Below are 14981 nucleotides of genomic sequence, written 5' to 3'. Positions count from 1 at the left end.
CTGAAATATGACTTTTTAAGAAACTAAAATTTCAAACACGGATCAAAAATACCAGCCCATATATGGTGGCCTCACTGCCCCCAAAAGATAATTTTAATACTCTGCTAAAGGTTTTCACCAAGCTATGTGACCTGAAGTGGGGCCGGGGGCAAAATTCGGTTGCTTTGCGCCTCCTGTTAGCACCTAAAGGGCGCAAGGCAACTGGCGCCCGGGCGGGGCACCGCTAACGCTTCCCGCAAAATTCAGCGGAAGGTTGGTGGTGGCGGTAACCGGTAGTGACCCGCGGCGCTGCGCCTCCGGTGGTGACGTTATCACCGTGCGCAGTGCCCCACACACGCCCCAGCCGGGAACTTTGGTAGCACGCCCTGACTTAACGCCGGACGCTATGTCCGACAAGGTCGGGAGGGTGGGGCGGGGGGGAAGCGTACATGCAGCCGGGGCGGCGATATTTAAAGAGGAGTTGCCGGGCGGATAATTTTGTTGCTGACCGCCTGCCAGCGCCTGCCCCCTTTGCCGTCCCCGGCCTCCTATGCCGCCGCCCCCCCGGCCCCTGCGGGGTGCCTGCCGCGCTTCCTCAGCCCGGCACTCCTCTCGAGTGCTGGGCTCTTTTGTCGGCACTCCGATCCCTGGTGACCCAGCTGGGGAGGAAGGCCTGCAGCCTGCGGCGTTCACTGGTAGCGCCCCAAGTGGGAGGGGCAGCGCTTCCAGTAGCATCCCACCTCCCTCTTGGGGCGCTACCAGTGAATTTCGGGCACGGGGCGGTAACTTTGTCAGGGCACTGGCGTAGTTAGGGGGCGTGACCCAATTTTTACCCCCAAATGTATTATGGGGACATTGTGTGCATGGTGTTCCCAGTACCTACCTTGGGGTTCATAAATATCACCCAATGACCCAACATTCTGAGCAACTCCTTCACAAGGTTGTTGAGTCTTTTGAAAGGAAGCAATTTTTAAAAAAATTCGTGGGATATGGGAGTTGATGGCAAGGCCAACATTTATTGCACATCCCTAGTAGCCCTGAGAAGCTGGTGTTGGGCCTTCTCCTTGAACCATTGCAATCCTTGTGGTGGTGGGTCTCCCATATTGGTGTTGGGTAGTGAATTACAGGATATTCGCCCAGCGACGATGAAGGAACTGGCGAATATATGTCCGAGTCAGGATGGTTTATGACTTGGAGGGCAACTTGGAGTTGACGGTGTTTCACTGAGCTAAAAAAAAAGGGCTCGGTGGGTAAATGCACTGTACGATATGCCACAGAGTCATACCAACCAAATTAGTACCTGATTCAATTCTTGCCTGTGCTTATCCTTTTGCTATCCATGGTGGTGGGGGATGGGATTTGGGCGGGCCACAATTGGCTTGAATGTCTTCTGAATAGTGAAGCGGAGAAATCAAGCCACTTTCCCACTCTTGATCACGATCCTGGGATTCCTGCTGTACATTCCTGTATGTGTCTGTGGACATTGGGAGAAGAAGATTGGTTTCAGCTGTGAGGTCACTGAACACGTTGCTATATAGCCCAATGGCACTCGCTGTCTAGCCTCACACATGAGGAATGGGCAATTGAGTGAGGTACCGGGAGGCATGGAACTGCACCGAGCATCCGCGACTGCTTTCAGGAGAGAAAAAATCTAGAGGAGAATGGGGCAGAATATTGATTATATTTTATATGCAGTGGCTACAGAGATGGATATTTTTGATGCCTATTAGAAAACGGTGTAATGGTGGCTAAATGTCTGCTGTGAATCCACTAGACATGAAATGAAGTACAACCCAGATAAATACCAATGCCGAGCTTCCTAATGTTCAGTGTTCCCTACCATTTCAAAACCGGGGAAAACATTGTTACAAAAAGTGTGGTACTTCCACTCATGCATCTTAATTTATAGTCTTTTAATATCAAGACAACCAAATTGGTGTTGGATTCAATTCAATTTTATTGAGTGGATTCAAGCACACTAGGAAACAGAGTAAAACTGCCAGAACTAATTTCTCTTGTTGCTTCTAACAGCTGTCAGGGCAAGAAGACCTCGGGCTGGATATTCATTCAGGAATCGGGTAGGATGCGGGACTAAAACTTTCGGGGTTGTAGTCCCGCCTCCATCGAGATGTGGCCAATCCACGCGATTTTAACTTGATTGACCTTGTTGAGCCCGCCCAGCGGGCTCAGTGGGCCAATTAAGGGCCACCCGGCAACAGGTGACGTCACAGCCTGAAATTTCATCTGTCAAGAGGTTTTGACAGATGAAATATCAGCGTTTCACAGCTGTTTGAAGCTGTCAAACATCGACAGTCTTACTTCTAACCTGAGTCCTTCTCCACAGACTCAGTTAGAAATCTCTCCTGCGCAGAAAGCTAAAGGCTGTCACTTTTGACAGTTCGCAGCCATTTTGCTTTCTGTGCCGGTGAGATGAGGGACTCCCGAGACCTAAAGGAAGGAAGGCTGAAAAGGTAAGAAAAGGTCATTTAAACTTCTTTAATCACTTTAGACACACCAAACACACTTACCATTGCACTCATGCACACATCACTCACCTGAACACTGACATCTCAACCACTCCAAGTCCTTCATCCCGACGGTCCACCTCCTCCACACTTCAATATTAAAATAGGGATTAGGGTAAAAACTGCCTGTTAACAGGCAGATAATTGGCACTAGTCCCTTCCCGCCTCAGGTAGGCGGGTCCCAGTGCGGGGCGGGTACCCGCCTCCTTTGAAACTGGCATGGAGGCGGGTTGGGTGCAGGATGGGGTCGGGACCCCTGATTTCGGGATTTTAACCCCCCACACGCCTCCAATCCCAACTCCACGGCCCAGTGAAAATCCTGCCCCTTAGTTGCATCTCCTTGTATTGGTCTTAAACCTAGGTTTCTGACACAGGCATTTTTGAATAATTTGCTAATGGTGTTTTGTTGTTCTCTGATTTGTTTTGGTGTGAACAGGGGCTACTGAAGGTTGCCATAGACAATGCCCGGGCCCAGGAAAAGCAGGTGCAACTTGAGAAGACAGAGTTAAAGATGGAACTGTTCAGGGAGCGGGAGATGAGGGAAAGCTTGGAGAAGCAGTTAGCTGTGGAGCAGAAAAACAGAGGTAAGTGATTAGAAGACAAGAAACATTGGATCTGCTCCCGATAGAGAGAAACGAGCAATAAAACGTGAAAGCAGCGTGGTCTTTCTGCAAAAACATGTCCATTTAGGACAGAAATCAGGAGGAATTTCAGGAAGGCAGATTATTATCTGAACGGCAATAGATTGGGAGAAGGGGAAGTGCAACGAGACTTGGGCGTCCTTGTGCACCAGTCGCTGAAGGTAAGCATGCAGGTGCAGCAAGCGGTTAAGAAGGCAAATGGTATGTTGGACTTCGTAGCGAGAGGGTTCGAGTACAGGAACAAGGATGTCTTGCTGCAGTTGTACAGGACCTTGGTGAGACCACATCTTGAGTATTGTGTGCAGTTTTGGTCGCCTTATCTGAGGAAGGATGTTCTTACCATGGAGGGAGTGCAGCGAAGATTCACCAGACTGATACCTGGGATGGCAGGAATGACGTATGAAGAGAGGTTGGGTTGATTGGGCTTGTATTCGCTAGAGTTTAAAAGAATGAGAGGGGATCTCATTGAAACTTATAAAGTTCTAACAGGACTAGACAGACTAGATGCAGGAAGGATGTTCCCGATGGCCGGGGAGTCCAGAACCAGGGGTCATAGTCTAAAGATAAGGGGTAAGCCATTTAGGAGTGAGATGAGGAGGAATTTCTTCACCCAGAGAGTGGTGAACCTGTGGAACTCTACCACAGAAGGCAGTTGAGGCCAATTCATTAAATATATTCAAGAAGGAGTTGGATATATTTCTTAAGGCTAAAGGGATAAAGGGGTATGGGGAGAAAGCAAGGACCGGGTACTGAATTTGGATGATCAGCCATGATCGCATTGAATGACGTAGCAGGCTCGAGGGGCCGAATGGCCTACTCCTGCTCCTATCTTCTATGTTTCTATGTCTTACTCCAACCTGTCACTGTGTCCCTCTTCCAGCAATAATTCAGAAGCGGTTAAAGAAAGAAAAGAAGGCAAAGAGGAAATTGCAGGAAGCACTTGAATTCGAGACCAAGCGACGAGAACAAGCAGAGCAGGCGTTAAAACAAGCTGCCTCTGCAGACAATCTCAGGGTCCTGAACGGTAAGAGCATGAGCATGACCTGTGACTGAATCTCCTGAAGCGAGGTGGGCTCTTGGCGCTTGCCAGTGCACAGGTAAAAGATACTTTAACAGAAGCTCTATTCGCTCTGCATTCAGTTTGTGGAGCAGGCTGATTAAAACATCGACGGCCGGAGAAACAAAGCAGTACAATTCACTGGGTTTTAAAGAATGAATAATAACAAATGATTGCCAGTCTCAACGTGAAATAAATGATGAAAACATATTTTTGTTCAAGTGCCCAATTTGAAAAGTGAACTCAGTGCTCCGATCTTCCCCATTGTTAGATTCGGTGACCCAAGAGGTGGAAGCTGACCGCAGCACTGGACGAACAGATGCTGAAAGGACAATACAAGGTACTTGACGGCAGTGGCCATAAATCTAGCTCCCGTGCTATACATTTTGCTTCGCTTCAGTCTGTTATTCAAGCATGCAGGTTTCCAGCTGGGCCACATCAAAACGAGCTTTGGCAAGGTCGATCTTAGTCTGCATGTTTTACACACAGTCTGCACATTGATCCAGATCTAGAAAACTTTCTATTACAAGTCACTGGACTCTTTGATTTTTAGAATTAGGAATGAACTTAAGTTAGTTATATTCCACAGAAATAAAAACAGAAAATGCTGGAGAAACTCAGCAGGTCAGGCTGCATCTGTGAAGAGAGAAACAGAGTCGACGTTTCAGGTCGATGACCTTTCGTCTGTTTCTCTCTCCACAGATGCTGCCTGACCTGCTGAGTTTCTCCAGCATTTTCTGTTTTTATTTCAGATTTCCAGTATCTGCAGTATTTTCCTTTTGTATATTCCACAGACAGCCTGAGCTGTTTAGTAAAATCTGATCATCAGAGTCCATGTAATAAGTAAAACTCAATAAGGTGGCTGTAATAAGGTCTAATCATAGAATCATAGAAATTTACGGCACCAAAGGAGGACATTCAACTCATCATGTTTGTGTCGGCCGAAAAAGAGCTATCCAGCCTCATCCAAGTTTCCAGTTCTCGGTCCGTAGCCCTGTAGGTTACGGCACTTCAAGTGCATATCCAAGTACTCTTTAAATGCGATGAGGGTCTCTGCCTCTACCACCCTTTCAGGCAGTGAGTTCCAGACCCGCCACCGCCCTCTGGGTGAAAATAAGTTCTCCTCAACTCTGCTCTAATCCTTCTACCCATTAATTTAAATCTATGTCCCTTAGTTATTGACCCCTCTGCTAGGGGAAATAGGCCCTTCCTATCCACTCTATCTAGGACCCTCATCGTTTTATACACCTCAATCAAGTCTCCCCTCAGCCTCCTCTGTTCCAAGGAAAACAACCTCAGCCCATCCAATCTTTCCTCATAGCTAAAATCATTGTATATGATTGTAATTTGGTGACTTTGATGGGCTCAAAAAGTTTTGTCTCCTCTTGCCCGCATGATCACCTCTGATCTATCTCACGGCTCGATGCTTGGCCCTCTCCTCATCATTTACAGGCTACCCCTTGGTGAGGTTATTCAGAAGCATGAGGGCAGCTTCTACACACATGCTGAAGACGCTCTGGAAAATCAGGAGCGCTGTGACACAGGCATCTGACGCCTGCGCTCAGTTTGCTGATCCATACTCTCATCGAGGGATGCAGCCTCAGATTATTGGCGCTCTCATGTAGAGGCAAACTTGCAATCGACTAGTTTGTTGATTTTTGTTGCTGTTGTTCAAATGACTCACGTGTTGTGAATTTTTAGATGTAATGAAGGAGGATGTTTCATTCATACTTTAGTTGCCCCCCCACCTCGCTGCCCCAACATTCAAAACTGCTGGCTCGACTGTGTGGACAGATTGGGTTAGATTTTCATCCTCCCCGCCCGGCCGACAATCTTGGCGGGACGGATCACCCGGCCTTTGTAGAACCCGCCTGATTTTCATTTCCATTAATCCGCCCACCAGCTTACTGGCCAGAAGGCGAAGACTAAAAATCTACCTCATTGTCTTTGTGGCAGACATTAAGGCTGTTTGACTGCCCAGTTCGAGCTGGAAGAAGGACGTAGGATGGTGAAAGGTAATGCCACATTCAAGCCCCAAACGAGGTTTGCAGCCTAAAGCCCCCACCCACATATGACGGCGGTATGTTAATTGCATTTGAATGGCTGCCGTGATGGTAAACGTTATTTCTGAAACATTGTCCAAGGCATTTCTCCATCTAACTTAAAAAAGACATATACCATCACTATGACAATTTGTTAATTAACGCAGATCTGAGTACCATCCTACTTTTTTTTCCCCCCACCATGATTTCCCTTGGTGCCTGGAATGGAGTGCCCTTTCAATCTCCAATTTCTCCTCAGTGCTCCTTCAGTGACAGAAAGGTCTAAGTGACGAGCAGATGCATTACTACAGGAGTCTTTGGAAACTGAGGTGATGCTTGTCTCAGGCCAGCGGAGGCCCTGTTGGAGATAGCTACTGTTTGCTTCTCATCTGCTGCAAAGGCACCAGCCCTATAGGCACACATTGATTTAAGAACATAAGAAATAGGAGCAGGATTAGCCCACTTGGCCCCTCGAGCCTGCCCCGCCATTCAATAAGATCATGGCTGATCTCGGGCTCAAAGCCACTTCCCTGCCCGCTCCCCATAGCCCTTCACTCCCTTATCTTGCAAAAGTCTGTCTGTCTCCACCTTAAATGTATTTAATGACCCATCCTCCATGGCTCTCTGGGGCAGAGAATTCCACAGATTTACGAACCTCTGAGAGAAGAAATTCCTCCTCATATCAGTTCTAAAAGGGCGACCCTTTATTCTGAAACTGTGCCCCGAGTTCTAGATTTCCCCACGAGGGGAAACATCCTCTCTGCATCTACCTTGTCGAGCCCCCTCAGTATCTTATATGTTTCAATAAGATCACCTCTCATTCTTCTAAACTCCAATGAGTATAGGCCCAACCTGCTCAAGCTTTCTTCATAAGTTAACCCCCTCATCTCAGGAATCAACTGCGTGAATCGTCTCTGAACTGCCTCCAATGCAAGTATATCCCTCCTTAAATAAGGAGACCAAAACTGTACGCAGTACTCCAGGTGTGGTCTCACCAATACCCTGTACAGTTGTAGCAGGATCTCCCTGCTTTTATACTCCAACCAAAAAGATTTTGTTAATCTTACTCTCTTTCACCTGGCTGGTGCATGGCACAAGAAGCAAGCCAGAGATCACCATCTTGATGTCTACTTTTCCAGTTAGTTCCCTAGGTGTCAGCCTTGGCTCAGTAGTAGCACCTTAACCTGAGAGTCAGAAGGTTGCGGGTTCAAGCGCACTCCAGTGCAGTACTGAGGGAATGCTGCACTGTAAGAGGTGCTGTTTTTCAGATGGGATGTTCTCAGTAGACCTAAAAGATCCCATGGCAGTATTGAAAGAAGAGATGGGGAGTTCTCCCCAGTGTTCTGGCCAATATTTATTCATCAGCCAACATCACTAAAACAGATAAATCTCATTGTTGTTTGTGAGATCTTGCTGTGCACAGATTGGCTGCCGCATTTCCCTATATTACAACGGTGACTACAGTTCAAAAATACTTAATTGGCTGTGAAACGCTTTGGGACATCCTGAGGTCGTGAAAGGTGCAATATGTTATTTCTTCTTTGGCCTAGAAATTCACTTTGGGGCGGCCAGCTCGCTCGCGCCCAAAAGTTAGCGCTGGGCAGGGAGCCATTAGCGATCGTCAGATATTCAGTGTTTGCGCCCCAATTCGGAACCGGGCGCTATACCAGGGTGTGCCCGCCTCTGCTTGGGGCGCTGACACTGAATTTCAGCGCTCTTGGCGCCGCTGCGCCAGCCGCTGCGGAGCGGCAGGCTGCGGTACTGCAGGCCTCCTCCTTCTCTTAAGGGGGAGCTGCCTGCAACGGGGAGATCGCCGCTGGAGAGTGCCGGCAAATGAGCCCGGCACCATGGAGAAGTGCCGGGTTCGCGGAAAGCAGCCGGCAATGCCGCGGGGGGGGTGGTGGAGGAGGCCGGGGAAGGAGGTGCGGGCAGGCGGCCGCCGAAAAGGCGGCCGGCCGCACCTCCCCCTTTAAAGCGCCCCACTACGGCTACAGCACGGCCCTGTTTTCTGGTCGCTGTTTGCGGCCGCTACTAAATATGGGGATCGGGCCAGTTTCGGGGCGGAACCGGGGCACTGCGCACACCGATGACGTCATCGGTGCCGGCGCAGCGCTAACGGCTACCGCCGCCAATACCGCTGCGCTGAATATCAGCGCAAACTCATTTTTGGCGCAGAAGCCCTCTTTAGGCGGTAACTGGCCGCAAAGCTGGCAGCGCCTTAATGAATTTCTAGGCCTTTCTGTTTAAAATAATCCTTAAATTTCCCTGGTCCAGTTGGGTCTCACCATATCTCTGGTGACCAAACCTTCGGCCCACATGGGTCCGTCAGATGCCAGTAATGCAACTGAAGTTTTCAAGATGGAGATGAGTAGCTTCTTGTTTGGAATTGGTGTCAAAGGATATGGAGCAAAGGCGGGCAAATGGAGTTGAGGTACAGATCAGCCGTGATCTGACCGGCAGAAGCTGGCTCGAGGAGCTGAATGGCCTACTCCTGTTCCTATGGTCCAATGTTCCGATGTAACCATGGTGGTGCTTGCACCCACCTCGTTCATTCCCCTACAGCACTGACTTTGCAGACGCTGGTGGGTGCGACCATGCTGTGTCCACTGGATTGTGCACGGAGGAATTTCGGGCCTGTTAAGTTTCTCGGCCAAGTTGCTTCATGGCGGAATTTTGAAATGAGTCTGAAGTAAGGATTTGAAAAGATTAGCTGGCACTATCCCAATTATGTGGCAATGCAATATATTTATCTTAAAGTTACAACAAAAACTCCATTGACCCGTGAATGCTGCTTTTGGGTAGCCCTGCCCTTGTTTTTGCATTTCAAAAGCATTCATCTAATTGTCAGCATTCTACATTTTAACCACTTCAGTTTGAAGAAAATTCTCCGCCTGACGCTCTTCTAGTTTCCGCCACCCCCCCACCCCCCAACACACACACACACAATGACCGTCTTCACTTTATTTCATTCCCAGGATAACATTATCACAAATGTATTCCTTTAATGTCATCTCAGCTCCGCTTATTCTGACACCTTTGATCCATTTGTTACCCATCATTCATTTTCATGGAAAAAAAATCCTCGTATTATAATGTCACCTTTCAAGAGAAGGTGAGATCAGTATGGTAATGAGCTGTAACTGATGCCAAGAGGCAAGAAAGAAAAGTGCAGGTGCAAAGTGTTTTATATACCGCCCCCGGGGTATCTATAAATCAAAGCTGAGGTGGAAACGCTTTGTTGCAGGCTGACAGTGATGTCACTTTTTATTACCAGTGTATCCACACTGACTGAGTTTGAAGCAGCAGTTGGGCTAGTTTCTCCTTTTACTTTCAATTAGCTGAGGTGTTTGAAGAGCCAGAGCAATTCGATATCCACCATTTAACTCAGCTAATTCAGGCACATTCGAATAAAGGTGCGATCATTTTAAATCGTGTAGAAAGGGTAGATTTTCAACATGGCCCCCTGCCTCCCCCAGGCATTGCAGTTTTGCCACCCATTATTATCTATATCTCTATCTCTATCTCAGTTCAGTTCAGTTCAGTTCAGTTCAAATGCTTTATTGGCATGAAAGTTTACAGAGAACCATATTGCCAAAGCTTACATAGCAAAAAGGTACAGTTTTCCAACATTCTGTAGGTGTCAATCGATTTGACATTTGTTGGGTACATACAATTTGTTGGGTACATACAATATTACTTTTAAACCCGGATTCTCTCACTCTCTGTTCCCGGGTTCTCTCTCTCTGTTCCCGGGTTCTCTCTCTCTCTCTCTCTCTCCCCTCTCTCTCACTGTCTCTATCTCTGTCTCTATCTCTGTCTCTCTCTATCTCTCTATCTCTCTATCTCTTTCTCTCTTTATCTCTTTCTCTCTCTCTCTCTCTCTATCCCCCTCTCTCTCTCTCTCTCTCTTTCCCTCTCTCTCTTTCCCTCTCTCTCTTTCCCTCTCTCTCTCTCCCTCTCTCTCTCTCTATCTCTCTCTATCTCTCTATCTCTCTCTATCTCTCTATCTCTATCCCTCTCTCTCTCTCTATATCTCTCTCAGTTCAGTTCAGTTCAGTTCAAATGCTTTATTGGCATGAAAGTTTACAGAGAACCATATTGCCAAAGCTTACATTGACTCTTTCCCTCTCTCTCTTTCCCTCTCTCTCTCTCTATCTCTCTCTCTCTATCTCTATCTCTCTCTCTCTTTCCCTCTCTCTCTTTCCCTCTCTCTCTCCCTCTCTCTATCTATCTTTCTCTCTCTCTCTATCTCTATCTCTCTCTATCTCTATTTCTCTCTCTCCCTCTCTATCTCGCTTTCCCTCTATCTCTCTCTATCTCTCTATCTCTCTCTATCTCTCTCTCTCTCTAGCTATCTCTCTCTCTCTCTAGTTATCTCTCTCTAGCTATCTCTCGCTCTCTCTCTCTCTATCTCTCTCTCTCTATCTCCCTCTCTCTATCTCTCTTTCCCTCTCTCTCTCTCTATCTCTCTCTCTCTCTCGATCTCTATCTCTCTCTATCTATCTCTCTCTCTCTCTCTCTCTCATCACCTGTTGTAACATTGTTCAGCTCATCTTTCACTGAAACCCTCACCTATGCCTTTGTTATCTCTAGACCCAACCATTCCAATGCTCTCCTGGCCAGTCTCCCACTTGTGCACTCTCTGTAAACTTGAGCTCATTCAAAACTCAGCTGCCCTGGCCAATATTTATCACTCAACCAACATCACTAAAAAAACACAGATTATCTGGTCATTACCACATTGCTGTTTGTGGGAGCTTGCTGTGCAGAAATTGGCTGCTGCGTTTCCTACATTACAGCAGTGACTACACTTCAGAAAGTACTACATTGGCTGTAAAGCACTTTGGGACGTCCTTAGGTTGTGAAATGCAAGTCTTTCTTTTCTTTTGCCCGTATCCTAACTCTCACCAAGTCCCTTTTTCCATCGCCCCCTGTGCTCGCTGATTTACATTGGCTCCCGATCTGGCAACTCCTCAATTTTTAAAATTCTCATCACTGTTTTCAAATCCCTCCATGGCCTCACCCCTCCCTATCTCTGTAACCTCATCCAGCCCCACAACCCTCTGAGATCTCTGCGTTCCTCCAATTCTGGCCTCTTATCCATCCCCAATTTTAATCGCTCCACCATTGGCGGCAGTGCCTTTAGCTGCCTGGGCCCTCAGCTCTGGAATTACCTCCCTAAACCTCTCCGCCTCTCTATCCTCCTTTAAGATGCTCCTTAAAACCTACCTCTTTGACCAAGCTTTTGGTCACCTGTCCTAATATTTCCTTATGTGGCTCGGTGTCAAATTTTGTTTGATATTCGCTCCTGTGAAGCGCCTTGGGACATTTTACTACATAAATTGTTGTTGTTCTAGGTACAGACCCAGGTTCACTGCTTTGGAGATACCTTGGGTGTCCTCCAACAATGTAAAGGGGAAGGAGATGCTGGCACAATGGGACTCTGCCCCTATTACTTGTGCTTTGGCATCTAAGGAATGTGTTCCATAATGCAAAGCATGGAAAGGTTGGCCTCACACTCATTGCACTTGTTCGTTTGTCTCAATCTTTCAGATCAATGCAGACTATTGGTTCCAAGTGAGATCATTTTTAAAACACTGCTAAATCTCCTGTTGTGCTGCTCATTTCTCAACCAGGATTTGGAGTGTTGTTTATGCTTTTAATCACAGTCCATCTGCAGGTTAATCCTGACAGTCTTGCAAATATAACATCTGTAATACCATTAACTAACCGCTTTACCAAACTTGCTAAGGGTGCAAGTAAACTTTATTCTTCTCCTCATCAGTACTGCACTGAAGTGTCAGCCCAGTTTATGTGTACTCAGATCCCATGACCTTCTTACTGGCGAGTAAGAAATACTACCACTGAGTCAAGGCTTACATCATTAGCTCAGTATTGTTATTTAATGGTTTCAATGGTGGAAAAATGAAATCTATTTATTCCGATTCTGTTATTTCTGGCACCCGATCTTTGTTCATTTATTGCCTGGTGGTCATTTGAGATGGGCTGTTAGGGTAGACTAATGTATCTCTCTCACACACTCGGCCGCGATTTTATCAATGGAGGCGGATTGGGTGCGGGTCAGGTGGGTTCCGGCTTCCAGTCCCGCCCCCAGCTGCATCCGGCCCACAGACGTGATTTTACGTTGATTGATCTTGTTAAGCCCGCCCTGCGGGCTTGCCGGCCAATTAAGAGGAAGCCAGTCAGATGACGTAATTTGATGACGCGTCATCTGCCAGTTTCCTTAAAGGGACCACGCACAATTTTTTTTGACAGTTGATAGCTCAGTCTTTGACAGCATTGCGGTGCTGCAAACACTGAGATTCACTGCACAAAGGTGATCTCTTGCACCCAGGCTCTCCAATGACTCCGTCCATAGGCTGGAATAGATGGCAGCTGCAGGTGAGGTGACAGAAGCGATCTGTCACTGGTGAGAGAGGTTCTCCCAATGAGATGGCACAGGACATGAATTTCAAAACTTGTAACTTAAAAGAAATGTGTAAATGTATTAAAATGCATTTCCCAACATTTTCTTACCTCTGAGACTCACCAGTGCACCGTTGGATCCTTCACACCACTTCTGCAGCTGTCATCAATCCACAAACATTACAGCAGACTCACAACATGCCACACTTACCTGGCGTGGTGTCCAGATGTCGGGAAACCCAAGGCAGAAGTGGCAAAATTTAAAAATAGCCTGTCAACTACTAGCAACTACCTGTTAATAGGCAAGTAATTGCCTTTAATCTTCTTCCCGCCACTAGGTGTCGGGTTCATGCGCAAATCGGGGACCCGACACTTAGGAAAATTGTTTGGAGGCGGGTTGACGGCGGGATTGCAACCCGCCATCAATCAAAACGATTTTACCCTTTGACCCGCCTTCAAACCTGCCCTCTGAGCGCTGGCAAAATCCAGGCCTTAGGAATTCATCAAAGGAGCTGGAACTCCCAGCAACCAGATGATATTTCTAACCCTGCACCGAAGCCCCAAACCCCAGTGAGAAGGATAGGGATGTGTAGGGGACACTTGTTCTCACACTTTTGTTACTTTACAGTGTGCAAAAAATGTAAAATTAAGGGATGCCAGTGCATTTCACCCATGCCTGCATGGAACACTCCCAAGTGAGGTATAGCACAGCCTCATACAAAGCCTAGCTCTTGGCAATTCCCATCCCAATAATTTGCCTCAGCCCCAATCTTGGAATAGCAAACCCCTACTGCACCAGCGTAGCAATTGTTCCATTTCTGAAACCAACCATGTTGACTCAGTGACATAGACAATAACTGCTGAATTAGGGACTTTTTTGTGTGCTGTAGGCCTATGCCCACTAGGAATTAGTTTGAGGGCACTCACAAACTATAACCTCCTCAATCTGGGCAGGACATGAACCCAAGTCCCAGAGGTGAAAGGCCACTGACATACTGCCCCACCCAATGCTCCACTTCCACACGTTTCTAACATTAAATAACGAACTCTATGGGTAATTTTAGTGATTTTTTTTTCAGAATCATGTCTTGTTGTAATGTGTTTGTTACTTTATTTTTAGCTGTATAGATTGAAGGAGCAAAATGGCAGCCCTAAAGTAATTTGGAAAAACTTGTTGACTTTGTCATAGCTGCTGGTTCCAAATTGCATGGCTCAAAACATTGTGCGTGATTTGATTGGGTGGCTTTGTGCTGCTTGCTTATCACTGATAAGGCTGCTTTCAATATCTAAGCAGTGAATGGAACTGTCTTTTGATTGGTTTTGTATTTTATCAGTGGGACATTAGACTCAATTGACATAGCAAACTTTATTATAGAGAATGGTTATTTGAGTCAATTGTGGTTTTGTAGTGTGAGCTTTTGAATGTCCTGACACAAGGGACAGTTCTAGATCCAAAATGTTTAATTATATAACTAGATACTTTTTCTGCGAGTGGAGTATGGTTGTAGTTTTTTAGTGATCGGATAAAAGTTCATAACTATATTGTTGAATTAGTCATGCTCTCTGGGATGTTGAGAGAGCCATTGGGCTGGATTTTGATACTGGAGGCGTGATGGAGGCGGGACTACAACTTTCGGGGTTGTAGTCCCGCCTCCATCGAGTTGTGACCAATCCACGCAATCGTCACTTGATTGACCTTGTTGAGCCCGCCCAGTAGGCTCAGCAGGCCAATTAAGGGCCACCCAGCAACAGGCGACGTCACAGATTGACATTTCATCTGTCACGAGCTTTTGACAGGCAGTTAATTGGCACTAATCCCCTTCCCTCCTCGAGGAGGCGGGTCCCAGCACAGGTCGGGTATCCGCCTCCTTTGAAACTGGCATGGAGACGGGTCGGGGTGGGATGGGTTCGTGCCCCCCCCCCCCCCGATTTCGAGATTTTAACCCCCCACACGCCTCCAATCCCGCCATTACGGCTCAGTGAAAATCCTGCACATTGAGTCAGCCAGTGGCTCAGTTGGTAGCAGACCCGCCTCTGAGTCAGAAGATTGTGGCTTCAAGTCCCACTCCAGAGACTTGAGCACAAAAATATCTAGGCTGACCCTTCAGTGCAGTACTGAGGGAGTGCTGCACTGTCGGAGGTGCCGTCTTTCCAATGAGACGTTAAACCGAGGCCCCGGCTGCTCTCTCAGATAGATGTAAAAAATCCCATGGCACTATTTCGAAGAAGAGCAGGGGAGTTATTGCAGAAACAGATTATCTGGTCATTATCACATTGCTGTTTGTGGGAGCTTGCTGAACGCAAATTGGCT

General features: G+C 47.1%; 1 protein-coding gene across 9 annotated transcripts in view; it reads left to right on the top strand.

The window, feature by feature from the left end:
* Positions 1-14981, top strand: part of dachd (dachshund d) — an 809797-nt gene that overhangs the window by 773276 nt on the left and 21540 nt on the right. For all 9 annotated transcript variants that reach the window (XM_085998470.1, XM_085998469.1, XM_085998474.1 and 6 more), the window contains 3 exons: positions 2941-3088; positions 4026-4169; positions 4474-4542. In XM_085998470.1, the coding sequence (XP_085854596.1) occupies positions 2941-3088; positions 4026-4169; positions 4474-4542 (361 nt within the window). The remainder of the gene's footprint in view (positions 1-2940; positions 3089-4025; positions 4170-4473; positions 4543-14981) is intronic.

Source organism: Somniosus microcephalus, chromosome 10 (genome assembly GCF_052327205.1).
Source record: "Somniosus microcephalus isolate GS21.2 chromosome 10, FLI_Smic_1.0, whole genome shotgun sequence".
NCBI lineage: Eukaryota > Metazoa > Chordata > Chondrichthyes > Squaliformes > Somniosidae > Somniosus > Somniosus microcephalus.
This window is presented reverse-complemented; position numbering and strand designations above follow the sequence as displayed.